This window comes from Trachypithecus francoisi, unplaced genomic scaffold (assembly GCF_009764315.1).
Source record: "Trachypithecus francoisi isolate TF-2019V2 unplaced genomic scaffold, Tfra_2.0 Lachesis_group0, whole genome shotgun sequence".
NCBI classification, from domain to species: domain Eukaryota; kingdom Metazoa; phylum Chordata; class Mammalia; order Primates; family Cercopithecidae; genus Trachypithecus; species Trachypithecus francoisi.
In genome coordinates this window covers 155,491,932-155,504,114 of record NW_022681453.1, presented here as the reverse complement: position 1 = coordinate 155,504,114, position 12,183 = coordinate 155,491,932, and the positions used below count along the sequence as shown (strand labels likewise).

The window sequence follows — 12,183 nt, the reverse complement described above, 5'->3', positions numbered from 1 at the left end:
GGTGAAACCCCGTCTCTACTGAAAATGCAAAAGAATTAGCCGGGCATGGTGGCGGGCGCCTATAGTCCCAGCTACTTGGGAGGCTAAGGCAGGAGAATGGTGCGAACCCGGGAGGCGGAGCTTGCAGTGAGCCAAGATCGCGCCACTGCACTCCAGCCTGGGCGACTGAGCGAGACTCTGTCTCAAAAAAAAAAAAAAAGAAAAAAAGAAAACTGAGTATAAAAGGAACATACCACCACATAATAAAAGCCATATATGACAGACCCACAGGCAGTATCATACTGAATCGGGAAAAACTGAAAGCCTTTCCTCTAAGATCTGGAACAGAACAAGGATAAAAAATTGACAAACAGCCAGACTAATGAAGGAAAAAAGATTCAAACAAAATTAGAGATGAAAAAGGACTGGAACTGCTCTAGCTAGGACTCGAATTGCTCTAGCTAGAGATGAAAAAGGACTGGAATTGCTCTAGCTAGCAGCTAGACAAGAGAAAGGAAAAAAAGGGCATCAAAATTTGAAATAAGTCAAATTATCCTTGTCTGCAGGCGGTACGATCTTATATTTGGAAAAACCTGAAGACTCCACCAAAAAGCTATTTGAACTGATAAATTCAGTAAAGCTGTAAGATACAAAATCAGCTTACAAAAATCAGTAGCATTTCTACAAAATAACAATGACAATCTGAAAAAGAAATCAAAACAGTAATCCGATTTACAATAGCCACAAAGAAAATTAAACACCTAGGAATTAACAGAACCAATGAAGTAAAACATCTCTACAATGAAAATTATAAAATACTGATGACAGAAGTTGAAGAGGCTGCAAAAAATGAAAAGATATTCCATGTTCATAGATTGAAACAATCAATATTGTTAAAATATCTATACTACTCAAAGCAATCTACTGATTCAATGCAAATGCCTAGCAAAATACCAATAACGTTCTTCACAGAAATAGACAAAATAATCCTAAAATTTATATGGAACCACAAAAGACCCAGAATAGCCAGAGCTATCCTGAGCAAAAAGAATAAAACTGGAGGAATCACATTAACTGATTTCAAATTATATTACAGAGTTACATTAACCAAAACAGCATACTAGTGCCACAAAAAGAGACATATAGACCAATGGAACAGAACAGAAAACCCAAAAACAAATCGACATACTGACAGTGAACTCATTACTGACAAAGGTGCCAAGAACATACACTGGGGAAAGGAAAGTCTCTGCAATGAATGGTGCTGGGAAACTGGATGTCCATATGCAGAAGAATGGAACTAGACCCCTATCTCTCACCATATACAAAAATCAAATAAAAATGAATCAAGACTTAAATCTAAGCCCTCAAACTATGAAAGTACTACAAAAAAATGGAGGAAACTCTCCAGGACATTGGATTGGGCAAAGATTTCTTGAGTCATAGACCACAAGCACAAGCAACCAAAGCAAAAATAGACAAGTGGGATCACATTGAGTTAAAAAGCTTCCGCACAGCAAAGGAAACAACAGAGTGAAGAGACGACCTACAGAATGGGAGAAAATATTTGTAAACTACCCTTCTGACGAGTGTTAATAACCAGGATGTATAAGGATCTCAGACAATCTTTTTTTTTTTTTTTTTTTTTGGAGTCTCACTCTGTCGCCCAGGCTGGAGTGCAGTGGCACAATCTTGGCTCAATGCAACCTCCGCCTGCGGGGTCCAAGCGATTCTCTTGCCTCAGCCTCCTGAGTAGCTGAGATTACAGGCACATGCCACCACACCCGGCCAACTTTTTATATTTTTGGTAGGAAATCAGCATATTAAAAAGATATCTGCACTCTCGTGTTTACTGCAACATTATTCACAAAAGCCAAGATTTGGAAGCAACCCAAGTGTCCGTCGATAGACAAATGGATAAAGAAAATCTGGCTGGGCACGGTGGCTCAAGACTGTAATCTCAGCACTTTGGGAGGCCGAGACGGGTGGATCACGAGGTCAGGAGATCGAGACCATCCTGGCTAACACGGTGAAACCCCATCTCTACTAAAAAAATACAAAAAACTAGCCGGGCAAGGTGGCCGGTGCCTGTAGTCCCAGCCACTGGGGAGGCTGAGGCAGGAGAATGGCGTTAAACCCGGGAGGCGGAGCTTGCAGTGAGCTGAGATCCAGCCATTGCACTCCAGCCTGGGTGACAGAGTGAGACTCCGTCTCAAAAAAAAAAAAAAGAAAATCTGGTACATATACATAACGGAGTAATACTCAGCCATAAAAAAAGAATGAGATCCTGTCATTTGCAACAACATGGATGTAACTGGAAGTCATTATGTTAAGTGAAATAAGCCAGGCACAGAAAGACAAACATAGCATGTTCTCATTTATTTGTGGGATCCAAAAATCCAAACAATTGAACTCATGGAGACAGAGACTAGAAGAATGGTTACAAAGGCTGGGAAGAGTAACAGGTGGGCTGAGAGGAAGAGTGGATGGTCAATGGGTACAAAAAAATAGAATAAGATCTAGTATTTGCTAGTACAATGGGTTGACTATATTCAATAATAATATAATTGCACACTTTTAAGTAACTAAAAGACAATAATTGGATTGTTTATAACACAAAGGATAAATGCTTAAGATGGTGGATACCTCGTTTACCCTGATATGATTACTATATATTATATGCCTGTATCAAAATATCCCATGTAACCCATAAATATATACATCTATGCACCCATGAAATTAAAAATTTTTTAAATTGTAAAAGTTCATATTAAAAAAGAGAATAATATCTCTACAGACAAGAAAAATGTACTAGAAAGACATGCTCACAAAAAATATAGTAACTATAACCTCTATATTAAAACAAACTAAAATACATGGAAAACTCTAATACATGAACAACATAATTAGAAATAAGAAAAACTTGGAAATGAGTAGATAGAATCTAGAAATTAGTAACTTTTAAAAACTGTTTCTGAAATGAAGATTAAAGAAGGAAAATGAATGAGTAAAGACTATAGACAATGCCTTAAGAGAAATACAGATTAAAAGGAAAACAATTTTAAAAATTAAAAAGAAATGAAGAAGAAATATGAAAATGACAAAGATAGGCAAAGAAGCTCAAACATACACATAATAGTGGTAATTGAAAAAGAAAACTAAAACAACAGCACCAATTAAAAAAAACTATAATTCAGGAAACTTTCCTGATTTTAAAATTCATACAGAACTGCAAAAGACTTATAATAGCCAAAATAACTTTGAAAAAGAACAGGCTGTCCATGGTGGTTCACACCTGTAATCCTAGCACTTTGGGAGGCTGAGGCAAAAGGATGGTTTGAGGTCCAGGAGTTCAAGACCAGACTGGGAAATACAGCAAGACCCCATCTCTACAAAAAAATAAAGATTAGCCAGGCATTGTGGCATGAGCCTGTAGTCCTAGCTACTTACGTGGCTGAGGTGGGAAGACAATTTGAACCCAGGAGTTTCATCAGTGAGCTATGATTGTGCCACTGCACACTAGGCTGGGTGACAAAGTAAGACCCTATCTCTAAATTAATAAATGAATGAATGAAAAAGAAGAACAAAGTTGAAGGACTAATACTACATCATTTCAAGGTTTATAAAGCTACAGTAATCAAGACAATATAGCATTGATATCAAGGTAGACAAACAGATTAATGAAACAAAATAGAGTCCAAAAACAGACTCATACATATATGGACAACTAATTTTCACCAAAGATATGAAGGTAATTTAGCAGGAAAAATGAGTTGTTGGTTTTTTTTTTCAATAAATGATGCTAGAACAATGGGATGGCCATATACAAAAAAAAGAAAGAAAGAAAGAAAAAGGACTTTCAGCCATATCTCACATCATATACCAAAAATTAAAATGAATGACATAACTCTAAAACTTAAAATCACAACATGTCTAGAAAAACACAGAAAAACTGTATGACCTTGAGTTAGGCAAACATGTCTATGATATGACACCAAAAGCATGATACAATTCAAGAACAAATGGGGCTTCATAAAAATAATGTCTGCTCTTTAAAAGGTACCATTCTGAGAATGAAAAAAGAAACCACATAGTCAGAGAAAATAATCAGGAATCAGAAAAGGTTCATATCCAGAATATATAAGAAACTCTCAAAACTCAGTAAGGAAGTTAACATCAACAAAAACTAAACAACGGAACTTAAAAATGGTCAAAAAATTTCAATAGACATTTCACTAAAGAAGACATACAGATGGCAAGTAGGCACACAAAAAGATGCTAAACATTGTTAGTCAGGAGGGAAATGCACATTAAAACACACGATGTGACACCACTACACATATTAGAATGGCTAAGAATGACTATACCAAGTGTTTTCGAGGATGTGAGGGAACTAGAACGCTCATATACTGCTGATGGGAATTTAAACTAGTACAACCACTTCGTAAATCACTTTGGCTATTTCTTAAAAGGTTAAGCACTTACCATAAGACCCAGCCATGCAATTCCTAGAATTCACCCAAGAGAAATGAAAGCATTATGTCCATGCAAAGACTGTACCCAAATGTTCATAAGAGCTTTATCTATAATAGCCAGAAACTGGAAACAACTCAAATGTCCAGCAGCAGGTGAACAGATAAACTGTGGTATACCCATTGGATGTAATACCCCTTGGCAATAAAAAAGAATATGTGCAACATGGATAAACGTCAAAATAATTATGCTGAAAGCCAGCCATAAAATAGTACATACTACACCATTCCATTTACATAAAACTCTAGAAAATGAAAACCAACCTGTGGTGATAGAAAGCAGATCAGTGGTTGCTGAGAGAATTGGAGGCTAGACACAGAGACTACTAATGAGAACAAGGGAGTTTGGGGGGATGATGGATATATTGATAATCCTGATTATCAATATATATATATGTGTATATGTATGTCAAAACTTATATTTTATACTACATATGTGCAGCTTGTTGTATATTAATATATCTCAATAAAGCTGTTTTAAAAATAAAGTTTTCCTGAAATTTAAAAAAAGATTTGAAACTACAAATGTAAAGAAAATATCAAGTACCTGAGAATACTGACCAAAAACAACCGACACAGTGATACATTCTAATATTATTACCAGACTTCAATGAAAAAGAAAAAATTTGGCTAGGCGTAGTGGCTCATGCCTATAATCCCAGCACTTTGGGAGACTGAGGCAGGTGGATCACTTGAGCCTGGGTTCATGACCAGCCTGGGCAACACGGCAAAACTCTGTCTCTCAAAAAAAAAAAAAAAATTAGCTGGGCGTGGCAGCATACATCTATAGTCCTAGCTATTCAGGAGGCTGAGGTGGGAGGACTGCTTGAACCCAGGAGGTAGAGACTGCAGTGAGCCAAGTTCATACTACTGCACTACAGCCAGGGTGATAGAGTAAGACTGTATCTCAAAAAGAAAAAAAAGAAAATAAATTATTTGGTCATCTACAAAAAAAAAACCTACATGACTTACAAGAAGAAGAAAAATTAGATAATAATCTGACTTTGATACCAATACTTTATTCCAGAAGAAAAAGGAGTAATGTACTTAAGAAATTCAAGGAAAAGAAGTGTGAGCCAAAGACTTTATATCTGCAAAATTGACTTTCAAGTATAAAAAGAACAAACTTTTATCAATATATAAGAACTCAGACAATATTCCTTCCTGAGGAATCTAAACAATATATTAGCGTCAGGTAGCCAAATTGCCTACAGAGACCTCAGCATAAACACTGGTGGTAAACATTAAATATATGAATAGAACTAATAGGCTAAGACGGAAAAAGCAGAACATGAAATGGCTATATACTCTGACAATGCAGATAGAGCACAACTGTTAGAGAAGAAAAAATGGGAAGAACATAAGCAAAAAAAAAGGTTTAATGTTTTCAGTAATCATAATGATGGTGATTTTAGAAATATAGTTCTGATACAGTCATATGTATAATACAGAATGAGTAAATATGGAATATTCTATTATCTCCTATATTCTTGAGAATCATGATTCTCAGTATGGAAAAAAGGAGTTACAGTTGTGATAGAGAAATTGTTAAGTAAAAGTTCTGTAGTCTCAATCTGAAGACTGGCAGCAGAACACATTAGGTATCTTTTAACATGTATGTCTATAGATATATTTAGGTATCCTAGCTCTGTCTACTGAAACACCTGAAACAGTGACTAACTCAGGATCTTTAGCATTCAGACTGTAACTGAAATATCATTTCCCTCTAAAAGAAACCAGGGCATTTTAAAGAAATGGCTGATTTCATATCTGCAATAGGAATTGTTCAAGATATTGTATAACAAGGAAGCTATCAAAAACTAGGAGGCCAGGCTCATGGTGCAGCTTGGCCAACACGGTGATACCCCGTTTGTGCTAAAAATACACACACGAAAAAATAGCCGGTCCTCGTGGTGTGTGCCTGTAATCCCAGCTACTTAGGAGGCTGAGGCAGGAGAATCACTTGAACCCAGAAGATGGAGGTTGCAGAGAGCTGAGATTGCGCCACTGCACTCCAACCTGGACAACAGAGTGAGACTCCATCTCAAAAAAAAAAAACCCACAAAAAACAAAGAAGTGATTACTACAAAACTATAAAACCCAGAAGAATGGCAACTAAATGGGAACACAGGAGTTTTGACTGGGATAAGGTAACAGAGGGGATCTGGCATAGCTGAATGGTATGGTCTTGTAATAATTTATTAAGCTATACATTTGGTATGTGATTCATAATAAAAATTTCATTTTACAATAAAAAGATTTTGTTAAATAACAAAAACAGTAAAGGAAATGCTAATCAAAAGAAAGCTGGTACAGGTTGAACATTCCTAATATGAATATTTGAAATTCAAAATGCTCCAAAATCCAAAACTTTTTGAGCACCAACTTGACGCCACAAGTAGAAAATTCCACACCTGACCTTATGTAACAGGTCACGGTCAAAACTTCATTTCATGCATAAAACTATTAAAAACGTATAAAATTAGCTTCAGGCTATGTGTATAAGGCATATATGAAACAATAAATGAATTTTGTGTTTAGAGTTACCCAACTCTAAACAAGATAAGTCATGTATATACCAATATTCCAATTTTTTTTTTAATCCAAAAGTCCAAAACATAGTTCCAAGCATTGCAGACAAGGGATACTCAACCTGTAGAGCTCTGTAGCCAGACTGCCTGGGTTCAAATCATGGATTCTGCCACACAGCCAGGAGAGTACAGTACTAATCTCTGTGTGCTTCAATTTCCTCATCATAAAATGAGGATAATAAAAGTACTCAGCTCACAAGTTAAAGATTAGGAGAGTTAATATAGAAAGAACATAAAGCATTGCCTGGCACACAGCAGGATGGAGACAGTGATTAGAGTTGATGATCAGCTTTCTGTGTTATCTTAAGTAGGTACTTAACCTCTCTGAGCTTCAGCTTCTTTGCTAAGTTGTAAAATATCTACCTGATAGGATTATCAGGAAGTCAAAAGGGAACATATGTAATGAACCTAGTATAGTACTCAATAAATTACATACTTTTCCGTGGTCTCCCAACATCTGGAGTCATCCGTTACATTAGACATACCTCAGTCATAGCATACTACTCTTGCACTTTACACCTGGTCATTCAGGTTGATCTCAATGAAATGATCACCCAACGAGTCTCATGTCTGAAACTGGATCTTCATCTAGGTTTCAAAAAGATAAAAAGAAGAAAATCTTGAAATGTTCAACCTCCTAGTAAGAATGGTCTTGTGTTACTCCCAGAGCAGGCATCCATGGTACTGGTAATCACAGATAAACCAGGCACAACTGAAATAACTGCTAATGCCCTTCCCAGCTCACCACCATACACCTCTTCCCTTCTCTTCTCTCCCCTTATCTTTTCTCTCCCTACTCTGTTAAGACATTTAGCCACGTATCCAAATCTATCATCATCTATCATCAATTCTGACTTCTGGCTCCACAGGTAGGATATTCTCATTTGCAAGGATACTAAAATGAAGCATCCTCAGACGAACTACAACTGATCACAAAAGCAAACACAGGAACAAAACTACTCCTCATTTGCACCTGTGACCAAACCCTCCTTTAAAGAGGTCCATTCTATGAAATTAACGGGCCAATAGTTTGCAGCAGCCTTTTCCCCACTACAGGCTGTCCAACTTCCAGGACAAAGGTCTGGAACTTTTAAAGTCACAGGAAGAGACCAAATGCTTTCTAGGGCCAAAACAGAAGCTACAGCTTTAATTAGTGTCATAATACACTTAAAATAAGATGGTGGGGGTAGGAGTCAGAGGGTAGGAGTTGTCTTGTACATGGCATAGTAAGCCAGGCATAGAAAAGCAAAAACATAATTGTATCTTCTGACACTTTCTAGGTTTCCCGAGCGTGTCAGCCAAATTGCCCTTTATAGGTCTGAAGTCCCTTGTAACATGCTCCATACCTTAAAATTTAATTATCTTTTCACCATTTGGGGTCAGGGAGGGGAGCTGACAATAAACCATGGCCAGCAACTGTTCCTTCTCAACTGAATCACACCGAAATCTGTAAGCGTCTTCAAAAGCATATACTTCAAATTACTGCAATAAATGAATATGTAACCCTTTCGAAGTCTCTGTTCCTTATTAAATGCAAAAGCTCTATTCTGAAAATATGGCAACTTGCTGTTTAATGTTCCTAAGAAAGAGCTGAACCTACCCCAAATAGGAAAGAGTTAAAATGGAATGTCATCTCAACCAAATCATTCTGTCTCGGGAGAGGTGACATGAAGGGGCAGAACCTTGCTTTGAAGCAAAAGCTGTAGGGAAAACTCCAAGTCAGCCACCTCTTCCCCAAAAGGCAGGGTTAGGGGAGGCCAGAGTGTACTTGGCAATATTTAAAGTACAAAACTCATTGCAGAGGCTTGAAACCAATATGGATAATGCCTGCACAGTGTTTAATATAATATACATACATATATATATATGTTTTTTTGATACGGAACCTCGCTCTCCAGGCTGGAGTGCAGTGGCGCAATCTCAGCTCCCAGCCACCTCCGCCTCCCGAGGTCAAGCGATTCTCCTGCCTCAGCCTCCCGAGTTGCTGGATTACAGGCGCGCACCACCACACCCAGCTAATTTTTGTATTTTTAGTAGAGATGTGGTGGTTTCACCATGTTGGCCAGGGTGGTCTCGAACTCCTGACCTCAGGTAATCCGCTCACTTCGGCCTCCCAAAGTGCTGAGATTACAGGCGTGAGCCACCGCGCCCGGCCTGTTTAATATTAACAGTGATTGAAACACTGAAACACTGATTGAAAAACAGTGGCAGTAAAAAAGGAAACTCAGGTCTCTGTTACAAGTGTCTTAGCCTTCCGACATTTTTCACCTTGAAAAACTCCTATTAGGCCCTGTATAAAGTCAGAGGTCTCCTGAATCCGGAATGAGGTTAATAAACCGGAGAAAGAGATACTCGCCTGTGCTATTCGCCTACCCGCCCCCTTCTGCTCCGAGTCCTCACTCCCCAAACAACCTTCGCGGTTGTTTGACACAAAACGGGCGCTTCAGTCCGGGTCGATTTTGGGGGATGGAGTAATTACCTACAGCTTAAATCGAACCTGTGCCCGGTGTGACTCTAAGCTTTACTCTTACTGCCTCATTTAACCCTCACAACCACCTTGTAAGGCGAGAATTACCAGCTTTAGTATACAAATAAAGAATCCAAGGCGCTGAGACATTAAAGGAGAAGCCAAAGAACACAAAGCCTGGGGAGCTGGGACTGCACGCAGGTTTGTCCGATCTCCAAACCCTTACGCAGGGATTTTTTAATGGGCGCGACCCTACCCCAGGCGGCTCCTCCCTGACAAGGGTCAGTCTGACCACTTTTAGGCCCAGGTGAGGTCAAGTCCGGGGTGCTCCGAGAAGGGGCTCACGACGACGCCTCTGAGAGCCCCGAGCGCCACTCACCTTCCTCAGTCACCGCCTCCCACCAGCAGCCAGCCCGGCCCGGCTAGGCTGGGATTACTACATCAGGCCCCGCCTCCGCGACGGTTACCGCCGCCTGGGAAAGGCGGCCAATCGAGCCCGAGCGCGTCGAGGGCCAGCCCCTCTTTAGTCTGCGAATGCCCCCTAACGATTCTCTCCAGCCTCACCCGGAAGCTGGGTCCGCCTCGCGCCCTCCGGTTGGCTCAGCTACTGGGGGCGGGGCTTACCGCAAACGCAGGCGTCTGTGCGACGTGCTTGTCGTGGGCAAGCTGGCGCTTCCATCGCTCTCCTTAGGTACCCTGTCACTTATATGGAACCTTATTTGCCTGGAAGATGTCAGACATACTTGTGGCCGTGGGTGAAAGTGAAGCCTGGGTTACCTGGCCACCGGAGACTGCCCTCTCTCTTGCCCCCTACCCCGCCGCGACTACGAGCTCTTGTTGGGGTACGGGTCAGCATGTTCTCGATGTTCCAGACCTGGCTGACCACTGTAGCAGCTGACATTTGGAGGACCCCAATAAATGTTTGTTGATGACATTTCATCTTCCCATTCAGCATTTTCCACATCTCAACGAAGCGTCAGGCCCTACCTCAGGCTGTAAATGTCCACCATTGTGATTGTATCTTATAGCCACATGGTGTCGCTGTTGACAACCTGTCTTTTCAAATCAGTCAAATGATGTAGGTCTGTGTAGATGCAGATCCCACAGTAGCCAACAGGGATGGGTCCTTGTTAGCCAACGGTCTCTCATCAGGAGGTCCAAGGGCTCTTGGAGCTCAACACTTTCAGACCCTTCTTAGCCTTCTTCCAGGCAGCTGGGACTACACTTAAGTTTAATCTCTGTGTTTGCCGCATACGAACATGTCCCTACCACAACCTACGCCCACCCACTGTGCTTTCTATACCTGGATATTCACTCTAAGGATGGTTAGCAGATTTGCATTTTCAGTTCTCAAATCGCAAATAGTCTCAGTGCGTCCCTTTTCCAAGACAATAGGATACCCTTGCATACTCTTCTGAGCATGGCTGCCCTAACTGTAGAGGCCAAACATCTTTGGGTCAGTTATGATTATTTTGGATGCACGTGATATGAAATCTGAGTTAAGTTGTCTTCCTAAAAAATGAGGAAGTTGCTTATCTCGCATAACAGAACGCCCAGAGGCAAGGGAGACTTTAATTCAGTGGCTCAGCAAGTTAACAAGGACCCAGTTGCTATTAGTCTCTGCTCTGTTGTAAAAAAAAAAAAAAAAAAAAAAAAAAGGTAGACTTCAAATTCATACTAACGTGATTTTCCAGATGTCTACCTGGAGAAATCAGGACTGCATGCTTTCTTTTTCATCCAAAACCTTTCCTTCTGGTTTTTTGAGCCAATTAGGTGACACAGGCACACACTCTTCCTCTTTACCAGTAACTGCCTGGGAAATGTACAGACAGCTTAAGCCTGGGTTCCAGAAATGAAAGGGAGCTATGACAATTGGAATTGGCAATGGTGTCAGTGCTCTTTGAGTCACATGAGTTGCAAGGTGGAGACCTGTAAAGGAGAAGAGGAAAATGGATGCTAGATGGATGATCACCAGTGTCTTTCACAATCTTCAAAGCCCAAGAAGGCTGATTCCTCTCTATTTTCTAACTGAATTTTTTATGTGGTGAATGGAGGGGAAGAGGTGCTATAGCACTGCCCTCCAAAACAATTCCCTTCTTATGGATCATGAAAGCCTTTCCAGCACCTCTCTTTGCTAGAGAAGGAAAACATCCTGTACACAAATTTAGTCTTTCACTGAGAATCCTGCTACATTGGTCTCAAGAGTTTTCTATGGGCCTCATCCACCCAATAGAATTCTAATAATTCTAAACATTCATTTAACATTCATTCATTAATAAAAATTTGTTGGCCGGGCACGTTGGCTTACACCTGTAATCCCAGCACTTTGGGAGGCCGAGGTGGATGGATCACCAGAGGTCAGGAGTTCGAGACCAGCCTGGCCAACATGGAGAAACCCCATCTCTACTAAAACTACAAAATAAGCCGGGTGTGGTAGCACATGCCTATAATCCCAGCTACTCAGGAGGCTGAGACAGGAGAATCACTTGAACCTGGGAGGCGGAGGTTGCAGTGAGCTGAGATTGCGCCATTGCACTCCAGTCTGGGCAACAAGAGTGAAACTCCATCTCAAAAAAAAAAAAAAAAAATTGTTAAACACTGGTTATGTACCAGG

The 12,183-nt window shown here is 40.2% G+C and overlaps 1 protein-coding gene across 8 annotated transcripts in view; it reads right to left on the bottom strand.

The window, feature by feature from the left end:
* Positions 1-10,494, bottom strand: part of CEP70 (centrosomal protein 70) — a 112,885-nt gene extending 102,391 nt beyond the window's left edge. For 2 of the 8 annotated variants that reach the window (XM_033212516.1, XM_033212524.1), the window contains exons 1-2: positions 9,949-10,135; positions 7,588-7,690 (exon numbers count right to left, since the gene is read on the bottom strand). Coding sequence is in view for 1 of the 8 variants with exons in the window: in XM_033212523.1 (XP_033068414.1) it covers positions 7,588-7,596 (9 nt within the window). In the remaining 7 variants the exon portion in view is untranslated. Of the gene's footprint in view, positions 1-7,538; positions 7,558-7,587; positions 7,691-9,948; positions 10,137-10,193 lie in introns of those variants that run through there. The other 6 variants (XM_033212522.1, XM_033212519.1, XM_033212518.1 and 3 more) reach the window with 6 other exon arrangements.
* Positions 10,495-12,183: the final 1,689 nt, after the last annotated feature.